Source organism: Pleurodeles waltl, chromosome 7 (assembly GCF_031143425.1).
Source record: "Pleurodeles waltl isolate 20211129_DDA chromosome 7, aPleWal1.hap1.20221129, whole genome shotgun sequence".
In the NCBI taxonomy this organism is placed as follows: Eukaryota; Metazoa; Chordata; class Amphibia; order Caudata; family Salamandridae; genus Pleurodeles; species Pleurodeles waltl.
Genome location: NC_090446.1, coordinates 7,680,162 through 7,694,479, shown reverse-complemented (window position 1 = coordinate 7,694,479; position 14,318 = coordinate 7,680,162). Strand labels below are relative to the sequence as shown.

The 14,318-nt window shown below is 48.0% G+C and overlaps 1 protein-coding gene across 1 annotated transcript in view; it reads right to left on the bottom strand.

Annotated features, from left to right (window-relative positions):
* LOC138303526 (zinc finger protein 2-like) overlaps positions 1 to 14,318 on the bottom strand; it is a 48,766-nt gene that overhangs the window by 17,359 nt on the left and 17,089 nt on the right. Inside the window, exons 4-6 of the mRNA XM_069242734.1 lie at positions 12,919 to 13,020; positions 9,158 to 9,268; positions 5,227 to 5,316 (exon numbers count right to left, since the gene is read on the bottom strand). Coding sequence (XP_069098835.1) covers positions 5,227 to 5,316; positions 9,158 to 9,268; positions 12,919 to 13,020 — 303 coding nt within the window. The remainder of the gene's footprint in view (positions 1 to 5,226; positions 5,317 to 9,157; positions 9,269 to 12,918; positions 13,021 to 14,318) is intronic.

The following is a 14,318-nucleotide window of genomic DNA, read 5'->3' as shown; positions in this document are numbered from 1 at the left end:
AAAAACATAAAAATGGAGGACCAACTGGTAACAGAGTTTTGAAATAAAAATGAATGCTTAATTTACTTCTATTATTATTAAAGACAGTAGGTAGACTCCAAATGATAGCGTTATTGCACAATTATTTCAAAATTTGTTGGCATAAATTCATCAATATTCAGTATACATTACGATGTGAATGTGGGTGTAAAAGCAGATTAATCAGAAAAAAAGCATACATAACAACACTTCCAAGTTATAATATTAGTATAGTCAGAGATGACAAAGCCAAAAGGCGGTAGAATTTGAAACACAGTGACAAGAGGTGCAGAGCGCAGTGAAGTGGGACACACAGGCCAATCAATGGAAAACAAGGTGTATAGAAATAACAATTTGTGGTGAAAGAAATACAATATGGCGATCAAAAAGTGCTTTTACTAACAGCAAAGCAACTGTCACTTGCTTATGAGAAGTACAAAGTACTATACTGGGATCCTTGAACATTACTAGGCCACCTGTTAAATCAGCTTTTTAACCCAATTGTCTAACTTGAAGGTTCCTTATCATGACACAGGTTTGTATTTCCATTGTTCAAGAATGAGTTTTGGCGGGCAGAACCAAATAGGCTCTATCAGGAAGTCAGTCCTGAAAACCCTAAAAGAATTGGAACTAAAACATTAAAAAATGAACTTTTTTGCAGCATGTCCCATAACTGAATGATCCCAGGGGACGTCAGCTTTCCAGTGCTCTTGCTCTGCAGTCAGCAAGAAACCCTGCTGCCGGTGCCCAGTCCGCTGCAGTCTACGGCTCTCCTGAAGTGCACATTCTTCAGATGTAAGGCGCAGGCTCAGAAGTGAGGCTTAAAGGCTCAAAAAAGATGTACTGCCTAAATCAATGACATTTTAAGTTGGAACTTCCTGTTTTTGGCCCATAGGCTCCCATTCCCAGACATGAGAGGATTCACCTAAACATTAAGTTTAAATAGTAATACCTGTATTTATACAATATGTATATATATTTCTTCCTGTGGCATGAGCTCACGGGCCTGGTAACTGATGTCTAAAAGGTCAAGCAAGACATGCCTCCTGTACTGATGATGTTTAGGCTGCAACTTCAGGTTTTAGACCCATGAGCTTCCATTTTAGGGATGACATGTTTACAAAATTAATGAAAATAATCAGTTACCATAACTGCACACTGGATTTGACAATGTGACTGTCTATCTGCTGGGTTGGCCATTTTAGGAGTACTGCCTGCGGCTCCATCATTCTGAAGATTGTTTTTCAATGATAAAAGCTTGAAGTGCATGAGCTATGAAGCATGGTATCCATCCAGTACACATATATGGGCTGCAAGAGTTTTTATTTGTTATTGCTTCAAGCATTCCTGTCATTATAAACACTGCAACCCACCACAACCATTCGAGAAAGGTTAGCGCAGCGGATGTTCACCCAGTCCGCCATGATGGCCTCCAGTCAATCAATCCGCCACGGGTGCCATGCACCGGCTCCTTCCCAGTGTTCTTATTTATATCTATGTTACTTTTCTCATGGGCAATGCTCATTTGCCCTGGTCCCACATTTCTTCTCCCTCTATAACTGATAAGAATATAGACTTGTAGGCTTGGAAAGCAGTTAAGTCCTAAATGTCTCAGAAACCCTGATGTTCAGGTTTTAACATCTTCATTCACATCTGTCTGTAACAGTTTATGAACTAATCCAAAATCACACAGAAAATATGAGAATATTTGGGTCAGATTTACTAAGCAGGCAGGTCGCTCCTCGCGCCGCCACCCAGCACTGCCTCCACTTTACTGGCTGTACCTTTGTTCTTTCTTAGCCTCCGTCCGTTTCTTATTTTTTTTCCAAACCCCTGCTGCTGCGTCCCCGCGGCCCCTCCCCCCACCTCTTCTTCTTCGCCTTATTTCCCACTGCCGCTGATCCCTGCAGCCCCACCCCCCCAGCCTTCCCATTCGTCCAGCCCTCTCTCCTCCCAGCTGCCACTCCCTCCCACCTCCCCATTTATGGCAGCCGTGGCGCAGGCTCGCAGCGTGCACGCCACTGGCGCACCGAAGGCAAGTCTGTCTGCGCCCGTCCGCGCCTGGACCGCGCCCAGCGCCACTCCCTCTGGCCCGCAAGGCCCCCACACCTCCCCACGCCACTATATTGCCAGCGATCTCCACGCCCTCAATCCAGGACGCCCCTCCACCTGCTTCCTATCCTCCCCAAATAAAACCAAGGGACCTTTCTCCTGTCAAGCCTGCCGCTTCACCTGCACCCTAAAGCACCACAACAGACCTGCTGACAACCACCTCAGCTGCATCCTACTCAACACCCGTTCCATCCACAATCACGCAGTTGAACTCTGGGACCTACTGACCTCGACGGACGTCGCCTTCCTAACCGAAACCTGGACACACTCGGCCTCTGAACCCGACATAGCCATAGCCATCCCTGAAGGCTCCAAAATCACCAGAAGAGACCGCACCAACAAACCAGGAGGAGGATTCGCCTTAGTCCACAAAAGCACCATCAGAGTCTTGACCAGCACCCATGACACCCTCAACCTCGCCGAGCACCTCCACTTCAGAATCCACATCAACGCCAACACCACCCTCAAAGGAACTCTGATCTATAGACCCCCAGGCCCCTGCTCTCTTTTCTGCGAAGCCATCGCCGACATCGTCAGCACCAACGCCCTCGACTCCATAGAGTACATCCTCCTCGGCGATCTGAACTTTCACCTAGAAAACAACAACGACGCCAACACCACCAACCTGCTGGACAACCTCGGCCTCAGACAACTCTTAAGCTCTCCCACGCACTCCGCAGGCCACACACTCGACCCATTCTTCTCAGCCAGCAACCACATCTATATCAGCCACACCACCGAACTCAGCTGGACGGACCACCGATGCATCCATTTCTCTTACCAAGAGCCAGTCACCCACCACCACCGAACACAACCCCCTGACGCAACTGGAGAAAAATATCAACGGATCAACTGATTTTCACACTTGCCAAGGACCCACCCCGCGAAACCACAGACCCCAACACAGCCGCCACCAACCTGAACCGCTGGATAGAGGACTGCGCCAACACACTCACACCGCTCAAAAAAAACCTAAACACCCTCCACAGAATCAAGGCCAGATGGTTCACCCCAGACCTACAGGAATCCAAACGGCTATGCTGCAGAATGGAAAAAACCTGGCACCGCAAACCTACCAACTCCAACAACATCGCATTCAAGGACGCCATACGCAAACATCACAAACTGATCCGCAACACGAAAAGGACCCACTTCAAAAACCGCATTGACACCAGCGCTCACAACAGTAAAGAGCTCTTCGGCATCATCAAAGAGCTCTCCGCTCCCAAGACTTGCTCCAACGAACCCCCGCCATCACAGGAGTTCTGCAACTCACTTGCAACCCACTTCCGTCAAAAGATAGAAGAAATCCACAACAGCTTCAACCCCCAGACCCACCAGCTGACTACAAACACCCACGAACCCAATCCCCCAAGCGACACCCACCTCCTCCACACCTGGACCCCCGCCAACATAGAAGACACCGCCAACACCATGGCCTCATCCACTCCGGATCACCATCGGACCCATGCCCACACCATATCTTCAATAATGCAAATATCATCATCGCTCCCCACCTCTGCAACACCATCAACAGCTCCTACAAGTCAGCCACCTTCCCAGAAAGCTGGAAACACACAGAAGTCAACGCCCTGCTGAAAAAACCCAAGGCAGACCCAGACGACCCAAAGAACTACCGACCAATCTCCCTCCTCCTGTTCCCAGCCAAAGTAATCAAAAAAATCGTGAACAGACAACTATCCCGATTTCTGGAAGACAGCAAGGCACTCGACACCTCCCAATCCGGATTCCGCAAACACCACAGCACCGAGACCACACTCATTGCTGCCACAGACGACATCAGGACCATGCTCGACGAAGGAGAAACAGCAGCACTCAGCCTCCTGGACCTCTCTGCAGCCTTCGACACGGTTTGTCATCACACTCTACGCACACGCCTCCAGAACGCCGGAATCCGCGACAAAGCACTCGACTGGATCTCATCATTTCTTTCAGGCAGAACCCAGAGAGTCCGCCTTCCACCATTCATATCAGAAGCCTCCAGTATCATCTGCGGCGTTCCCCAAGGCTCATCTCTCAGCCCCACGCTCTTCAAAGTGTACATGGCCCCACTCGCCAACATCGCACAAACACACCACATCAAGATAATTTCCTACGCAAACGACACTCAGATAATCCTCTCCCTCACAAAAGACCCTACAGCTGCAAAAAACAACCTCCACAACGGACTCTAAGCCATCGCCAGCTGTATGGAAGCAAGCCGCCTCAAATTAAACACAGACAAGACAGAGATCCTCATCTTCAGAGCCAACCCCTTAGAATGGAACGACTCCTGGTGGCCCACCTCCCTAGGATCCGCACCACCTCCCACCCCCCCATGCACGCAACCTGGGATTCATCCTGGATTCCACACTCAGCATGACTCAGCAGGTCAACGCCATCTCCTCTTCTTGCTACAACACCCTCCGCATGCTCTGAAAAATCTTCATGTGGATTCCCGTCGAAACCAGGAAAACTGTCACTCACGCCCTGGTCAGCAGCCGACTGGACTATGGAAACGCCCTATATGCAGGAACAACAACCAAACTCCAAACAAAGCTGCAAAGAATCCAGAACGCATCCCCCTGACTCATTCTGGACGTCCCCCACCGCCACCACATCACCCCCCACCTCAGAGACTGACACTGGCTACCAATACCAAAGAGGATCACCTTCAAACTCCTCGTCCACGCACACAAGGCCCTCCACAACACAGGCCCAACCTACCCCAACAAAAGACTCACCTTCCACACCCCAACCCGCAACCTTCGCTCCACCAGCCTCGCCCTCGCCTCCGTTCCCCGCATCCGCTGCACCACCACCGGAGGAAGATCCTTCTCCCACCTGGCCGCCAAGACCTGGAACTCCCTACTGCTCCACTTTTGCCAGACCCAAGACCTCTTAACTTTCAGGAAACACCTAAAGACATGGCTAAACAACCAGTAGCTTCTCCCCCCCAGCGCCTTGAGACCCTAACAGGTGATTAGTGCGCTTTATAAATCTTGTGATTGATTGAATAAGTCGAGGAACAACTGGTTATTTATTTCCACAGTTTCAATCTCGGTATTTGTCAACAGTGAAATGTTTGGAGTCTACCTGAGTTGAGACACCTCCCGCGTTCTTCTTTTTCTGCACAACAGTAATCCCCCAAACTTCCGTCCGCTTCAATGCTCTGAAATGGATCGCCTGTTGCAGAAAAAATAACAGCTGCTTTATTGCAAACAGTATTTTGGTGTCAGCAATAGAACACCTACTTATGAAATGGTGTTCCAATACAGATTTGGTTATTTGTGAGAAAATATCCCTCACTGTAAATTATAAAGATATTGCAAGTCATAAAGGATTTCCATGACCATATAGAAGGCAAAAGGGGATGTTTCTTTATTAGGTTATGGAACTCCAAAGTGGCTTGCAATATCCTTTTCAAGCACGGCAGATGGTGTTGTATTCATTTTCATAAATAGTCAGGCCTTCACCCTTCCCGAAAGACTGAAATCCTTGGTGCCTTGCTATTCATATGAACGTGACATTATGTTTGTAACATGAAGAATTAAAGTAGAACCTGTAGTGAAAAATTAAACACACCAAAAAGCAATTAGTAACTTGTTGAAAAAAGATATTATCAGTATAATGTTAGTCAGATTTGAAAAAAAAAAAGATTTGCACTTCCAAATGTGTAGAAACATTCAGAGATTTGATCTTATCATCAAAAAATAAACATGCTGCCTTAAATATCTCCTTTCTGTTGATCTGTCTTCAGTTAAAAAAAACATATCAGGAGAATGGAAAGCCAGTTCATATTTTTGTTGTTTAAACTGCAGCTGTAATCATGTTCTGTGACGTAGCATTCACCTTGGCTGCGGGCTCTGGCAGCAGGCATGTGACGTCAGAATTCAACTGCAATAACTTATTAAAATTTAGGTATTTTTATGATTTCCGTATTAATGGGGATGTCCCAGGCATGGGGCCATATCCTCACCCCAGAAGAGGCAACAGTGTTTTTCAACCTCTCACTCACTGTAGGGCAGATAGGAGGTCTGTCTGGCTTGGGGGTTGCACCCATTATGGCCCAGGGCATGGAGAAAGCTCCCTGGAAACCAGGGAGTTTACGGGGGCAAAACATGAGTGGTGGCATCTGATAACTGCACCAGAGGTACCCACTAGCCTCTGTGCATCCCCAGCGGCTGACTGGGATTTCCCACAATTCTGTCCCCGAGAGGGATTTGGGGGTGAGTCAAAAACCCCATTACACCTCAGGGATATGGAAGAACATCCATTTCCCCACCACAAGAAATAGGACATTTTGATTCTTTTCGGAGTAATTGTGACATATGTACTGGCAGAGTGGGGATAAATCCAAATTTCGCTGCACTTGAATGAATGTATTATTCGGGCCCATGCTTCGCCGCTACCCAGGGAAGCCTACTCATCCCAGGAATTTTAAAAAACTGGACACAGCGGGAAGGCCAGAGTGGTGTGCCTTGTGTAGATCCAACAGTGTGTTCTAACACACAATGCCCTGCAAAATTAAACTTTTGCATCAAATCACTAATTTTCCTCACATTTCTTTGAGCTAAACTTCAGAATCCGTAATGGCCACAAAAATTCTACCACCCAGAGTCCCCCCACTTCTGATAAAACACTACCCCCACTTCTGTGGCTCAGCTTGGTGCCTGCAACCCAGAAGGTCCCATAACACAACATAGAGACATCAGCAGTAGTGGCGGCTGTGGTACTGGGGCCCAGGCTCAGCTTTGGAAATGTACCTAACCTAGGTGGTAGGTATTCTGTATATTCCTGCAGATTCCAAATGTATCGGAGAAATGTGAGGAAACTGCATGTTTTTGCTCAAGTTTGACATCTGAAGGGCTTTGTGGGAAAGACAAGAGGGGATCCATGCAACCAGACTTTCCTAGATGTTTTGTTTTTATAAATGTTTGGGCTTGGGAGGTTTCTCTGGGTGCTCAGGCCTAAACTGTGCAGCCATCCGCATCAGCAAACCAGGTTCTTTTCCTCTCAGATCGATTGATGTCCCCACGTCGTGTTGGGGTGTGTTTTTGTCACGGGGGCCAGGTTCAGCCACACAAGTGGGGTACAGTTTTTATTGGGAGACTTGCAGGAATACAGAATGGCAGAATATTTGTTATTACCAACTGGATTTCTCAACATTTGGAATTACAAATATAAGCCAGAGTGCAAGAATGAATACATTTTGCAAAACGCCGTATGAATCACATGATAGTATCGGTAACTCTAGAATCAGAGGTTCACAAAAAAGCACTGTTCCTAAAGTCAGTATCTTGTGCATGTTTCAGAAATACCTACATACCCATTTTTTATTCGTATGATTTTACTGTGTCAATTGCTGCATGGTCTGTCCACAATGAAATATCATTATAAGATGCAGGTCAGTTGTTGGCTCAGGGTATCGCCTGTTTTTTCGAAATCCCACAAACCCTTTACATCCTCGGAACCAGAAGGGTCTGATGGATGTAACAGAATACTGCTTTTGTAAATAAGTCATTGTAACAAAAAATTAAATGCATTTGATCTGAGGTGCCTAGTGGAATTACAGAATTGGGTCTTGATTTACATCAGGAAATGTACACTTTTGGGTAAGTTTACACTTGTGGTAGTAACTTTAAAACTGCACTCATAGTTTGTGAGAGCCAAACAGCAGTAAAGTTAGGTAGACCTACAGGTCTGTGTATGTTTACACTTGCTGTACCAGTCGTAAAATTACTAATAGTAACATTACCATCGTAGTTTGTGAGTACTAAAGCAGTAGTAAAGTTACTACTAAAGTTACTACAGCAAGCGTAAAGTTGCACGAAGTGTACGTTTACCTCTGTGGAGCAAGCCCTAGCATTCTTTGACTTTACACATAAGAGGCTATTGCCACTGGGGTATTTTTGAGCTAAGGTTAATGGAGTAATTTTCCACTTGCTTCCTCAAGGAGCCGGGCCAGTGCAATTTTCTGAAGGTCAGAGTAATATATCGCCTTCTGTGGGGTAACAACCACCACCATGGCTGCGGAATCCTGTACTGCTTGCATCTTCTTCATATTTCCCTTTGTTGCCCCTAAGAGGAGTGCATTGCAATAATCAGAGTTTGTCCGACTACTGCCCCGGCTACAGTCAGCAGGCCTTGCTCTTCGAGCACCAGCTGCACTCTCCTGAGAAGCTGCAGGAGATCATTTGCTGACACGACCATGGTACTCACCAGGCTCTTCACTGATATCCTTTCAAGAAAGACAATTGGAAATGTTTTCACCTGACTCTTCTGTGTGATTGCTGACAAGCCAACTTGGAAGGAGAGAGGTTCCTATTGTGATCCTATTATGTTGAGGGAATCAAAGCCGCGCGAGACCAGCAGGATCCCCTTCGCCTCACACTTCTCATACAGAAGGCTGCACGTCGAGCACGACGGACGTTGGGCCTGATTTAGAGTTTGGCGGACGGGCTACTCTGTCACAACGGTGACGCACATCCCGTCCGCTGAAATCGGAATCCCATCACATCCTACGGGATTTAGATCTCGGCGCGGCAGACAGGATATCCATCACCGTTGTGACGGACTAACCCCTCAGCCAAAGTCTAAATCAGGCCCTTTGTTCCTATTAAATTCAGGCGTCAGTTCCCTACAGTTTTGTGAGTTTTAAGATGTTTTCCTAAAATTGCAATGTATTACTTTTTTAAGAAGGTTTAATAAAAAGAAAAAGTACATTCCCAGATCAATGATCATTTGCATCCGATGTATTCAGAGCGGCTTACTGATTGAGAGGGTGTCCATGCCTGTTTCAAGTCATCCGAGGCAGCAGGTGATCTACATGGGCTATTTATTACATCAGTAAAAAGAAGTGTGCTGCACGGCCCTCCATCCTTAAACCACACAACATGGAAAACTCAAGCAAAGTGGGAAACAGAGGGTGCAGCTGAGCCTCTACGCCTCCGCCCAGACTATGCTCAAAGAGGAGAATAAATGCATTTTCAGGTTTTTCCACTCCACTATGCATTATTGCACTCACGTATTTTACTGGAGGTGCTGCCTTCACTCTTGGGATCAGACTGGTCAATGGAGCTTAATCCGTCCTCTCTTTTAATGCTGATTGGGAAAGCAGGTGCAGTAACTTCGAGTTCTGTTTAAAAAATAAAAAAAATAGATTTGTTATTTTGTAAATAAAAATCATTCAATATAGGAAGCAGTCGTTGCGAGAGCATGGGTTAAAGGTAAACCCGGATCTTTCCTTCAGGGGGACACAGAGAGGAATTAAGGTGTCAAGAAAGTTGTCGCCCTTGAAGGAGGAGGCATCCTGACCGGTTATTCTTAAGACGAACCGTACATGATTTGGCAATATATATTGATATTTGAGGCTTCGGGTCAGGGTCACAGTTCACCAAAAGGAAATATTTCTGCCTCAGTTCACAGTGAACATTGCGAGTCACTCATGTTTTCACCTGAGTGGTTGTGCTCTGCAGCAGCTCTCAATGGACAAAGAACCTACCCTGAACCATGGGATCTCATCATATGATATGAGTTGGTGGAGAGCAGTTCACTTCCAAAGGGTTCTGTATCAGTGTGAGCAGGGCTGTCTGCTTTGTGTACCTGGTGTTTGAAACAATCAGGTCTGTGTGGACCGGCCCCGGGCCCCCATGCGAGATCACCGGGAGGTCTTCAGTGTTACACTTGCCCAAAGGGGTGTGTACCTGGTGTTTGAAACAATCAGGTGTGTGTGGACCGGCCCCAGGCCCCCATGGGAGATCACCGGGAGGTCTTCAGTGTTACACTTGCCCAAAGGGGTGTGTACCTGGTGTTTGAAACAATCAGGTGTGTGTGGACAGGCCCCGGGCCACCATGCGAGATCACCGGGAGGTCTTCAGTGTTACACTTTCCCAAAGGGGTGTGTACCTGGTGTTTGAAACAATCAGGTGTGTGTGGACAGGCCCCGGGCCACCATGCAAGATCACCGGGAGGTCTTCAGTGTTACACTTGCCCAAAGGGGTGTGTACCTGGTGTTTGAAAAGTCAGGTGTGTGTGGACAGGCCCCGGGCCACCATGCGAGATCACCGGGAGGTCTTCAGTGTTACACTTGCCCAAAGGGGTGTGTACCTGGTGTTTGAAAAGTCAGGTGTGTGTGGACAGGCCCCGGGCCACCACGCGAGATCACCGGGAGGTCTTCAGTGTTACACTTGCCCAAAGGGGTGTGTACCTGGTATTTGAAACAGTCAGGTGTGTGTGGACAGGCCCCGGGCCACCACGCGAGATCACCGGGAGGTCTTCAGTGTTACACTTGCCCAAAGGGGTGTGTACCTGGTGTTTGAAACAGTCAGGTGTGTGTGGACAGGCCCCGGGCCACCACGCGAGATCACCGGGAGGTCTTCAGTGTTACACTTGCCCAAAGGGGTGTGTACCTGGTGTTTGAAACAGTCAGGTGTGTGTGGACAGGCCCCGGGCCACCACGCGAGATCACCGGGAGGTCTTCAGTGTTACACTTGCCCAAAGGGGTGTGTACCTGGTGTTTGAAACAGTCAGGTGTGTGTGGACAGGCCCCGGGCCACCACGCGAGATCACCGGGAGGTCTTCAGTGTTACACTTGCCCAAAGGGGTGTGTACCTGGTGTTTGAAACAGTCAGGTGTGTGTGGACAGGCCCCGGGCCACCACGCAAGATCACCGGGAGGTCTTCAGTGTTACACTTGCCCAAAGGGGTGTGTACCTGGTGTTTGAAACAGTCAGGTGTGTGTGGACAGGCCCCGGGCCACCACGCGAGATCACCGGGAGGTCTTCAGTGTTACACTTGCCCAAAGGGGTGTGTACCTGGTGTTTGAAACAGTCAGGTGTGTGTGGACAGGCCCCGGGCCACCACGCGAGATCACCGGGAGGTCTTCAGTGTTACACTTGCCCAAAGGGGTGTGTACCTGGTGTTTGAAACAGTCAGGTGTGTGTGGACAGGCCCCGGGCCACCACGCGAGATCACCGGGAGGTCTTCAGTGTTACACTTGCCCAAAGGGGTGTGTACCTGGTGTTTGAAACAGTCAGGTGTGTGTGGACAGGCCCCGGGCCACCACGCGAGATCACCGGGAGGTCTTCAGTGTTACACTTGCCCAAAGGGGTGTGTACCCGGTGTTTGAAACAGTCAGGTGTGTGTGGACAGGCCCCGGGCCACCACGCGAGATCACCGGGAGGTCTTCAGTGTTACACTTGCCCAAAGGGGTGTGTACCTGGTGTTTGAAACAGTCAGGTGTGTGTGGACAGGCCCCGGGCCACCACGCGAGATCACCGGGAGGTCTTCAGTGTTACACTTGCCCAAAGGGGTGTGTACCTGGTGTTTGAAACAGTCAGGTGTGTGTGGACAGGACCCGGGCCACCATACGAGATCACCGGGAGGTCTTCAGTGTTACACTTGCCCAAAGGGGTGTGTACCTGGTGTTTGAAACAGTCAGGTGTGTGTGGACAGGACCCGGGCCACCATACGAGATCACCGGGAGGTCTTCAGTGTTACACTTGCCCAAAGGGGTGTGTACCTGGTGTTTGAAACAGTCAGGTGTGTGTGGACAGGACCCGGGCCACCATGTGAGATCACCGGGAGGTCTTCAGTGTTACACTTGCCTAAAGGGGTGTGTACCTGGTGTTGGAAACAGTCAGGTGTGTGTGGACAGGCCCCGGGCCACCATGTGAGATCACCGGGAGGTCTTCAGTATTACACTTGCCAAAGGGGTGAAATGTGGCTCTTGTGCTGCAGTCTGGGTTTGCAGGTTTGGAAATACTGTTTCAAGCAGAGACGTATCTTCGGTCTGTAAATATCCCTTGAATTCTAGCCCAGGAGGCCAGTGCCATGCAGCACACCCTGGCAGGAGGTCGGGAACCAGGCCAGGTACCAAGGCGTGCGATACTGTGTGGCAAAAACGTGAAGGAGGAAATACTTGAATTAATTTGGCCCATTGACAATTACTTTGGGTGCAAGGCATGCGATAGTTTTCTTGCTTACGTGTGACATTAAAGAAGGGACCAGTCATATGTGAACCAGCCTTCATCCTGTTCCAATACTAACATCCTTGCCTGGCCTGCTAGGCGCCATGAAGCTGAACACATGTCTGGGGTCACATGTGTCGCTACAGATGGACGTGGCCTCGCAGTTTAGGCTGGACTGACACTAAGACAGAGCTTAAACCCATTTGCTTATATCTGGTTCCCATCAGCAGTGCTACAGCGGTAAAATAAACAATGAACTGAATGTAATGAAAAATAATAACTAATTCCACTCATGACTTTTTGTTTTTTTGGTAACTGATGGCATGTGTGGTGGTGCTCCAGAGATCTAACTGGTATTACAGTAACTCTACGTATGTTCGTGGTTTGAAGGGGGAATCCAGATCAGATTTTTTGGGTATCAAAGCCCTGTAGAGTGCAGACGCTGTGACTTTAGTGGCACAGGTACTAAGAAACACTATCCGTTCTCCGCGGAGTAAGGAAAATATATTGTTTTGACACTTTATTAGGAAACAAACTGCTGTGAGCAGGAAGCAAAGGCTTCACCGTTCAGACAGAGTTATCAGGACACACTAGTTACCTCGGTGACCTGCACACAGCGCAACACTTCTGGCAGATATCGGGGCACCCTATCCTTCCTCGGTGCAGGCAGAGAGAGCCCCCGCCCTTCACAGTCACCGGGACAGACTTCCCTTTCTCAGCAGCGTGCAGTCACTTCTTCAGATTCATGTCATGTTTAGCAGATGCTTCTCAAGGGACTGGCTGAAACAGGAAAGACAATATTCCCATGATTGTCTCACCTGTATCGGGACCGTCTCTGTTTCCCTTTTCCACTGAATCCGGAGGATCCTTCAGGTATGGGTTTGCCTCAAAAGACAGATCAGACTTGGCAGCCACATCTCCTGTTAAATAAAGAGAAATACATGGTTTTCCTTTCTTGATTTTCCTATTTTTATTAACAGTTTCTCATAAAACTAACAATATGAGTGTACAGAATGTTGGGATGCAGTACATTAGATATGCGCACCGGGGAGGGGGGGTCATTCAGGCTTCTGGGGACCCCCCAGCCTGACGGGGGCACACAGAAGACAAACACCTGCAGCATGGTGGACAGGAACCATGGAAGTGTACGTCAAGAAGGTAACAAATCAACTATAATTCATGAAGTAATTCAATGTATGAAGGGCACGGAATTTGAGAAGTTCATGGGATGGAGAGACAAGTTGAATATTCTTTACTGAAGACCGAAGAGGTTCAGTGCTTGAGGGACCTCAGTGTCGCTGCCACTGACCTCCACCATAAAAGATAAATGAAGGGTCTGGAGAATATCAATCAGGTGGGGGCCTTCTCCTTTTAACAATGGAACTCCCAGCGCAACCTCCGTCTAAGCCTGTCAACAAATGAAGTCCTGGGAACACCCAAGAAGCCTTCGCCTGGATGTGGCCCTTTACTGGCCCCAAATAAACTTTAACCCGCTTTGGCTTGATTGTTAAAGGGGACCGTCTGGAAATCTGACACAATGTGAGTTTGTGATGAAAAGAATCCTAAGAGCGTCTTCTACATTGGCCAAACATATGACACATGCCGCGTGATGGTGTGTATGCTAGCGCAACGGTGTGGCTTTGCTCATAGGCACGTTTGTGCGTCTATATACTGATAGTTTAATCCTGCATATCTACACAATATATATATAAAAAAACATAGTAACATTTCTTTTAGGAGTTGATCGAGGATTAGGAGTGCCAAACACATCATTCCGTTTTCAGAGGTGGCCTCTTTGCACCTTCGACCCCTCATTATTTGGTGGCCATAACCCGTCCCCATCTGGGGCTTCCTATTTGGAGACCCTGCTCTTTTCTCCGGATTACTGTGAGAATTCATATAGTGGTATTGTCATTGTCCTTGTGCCCCTAGATTCCTCATATGAAAGTCACATGTTTTTTTTTTTCTGTGCTGAGGGATATTTCAGGCTTGATTTGCTAAGCACAATGAGATACATTAAAGAGAACTTAAAGACCTCTATCTTTCATTGTGGTAGGCTGAAGTCATGACCTTTTGGAGTGCTTTTTTTCCATTTTGAAGAGGTCTGCATGGCAAGAAATATTTTTAATTATTTTGTACTGTGTGCATATAATGGATGGTGGTCCTGGGCTCGAATCCTCAGGGTCTGGATGGGCAGTACTCATGGCATCCTGGGAGG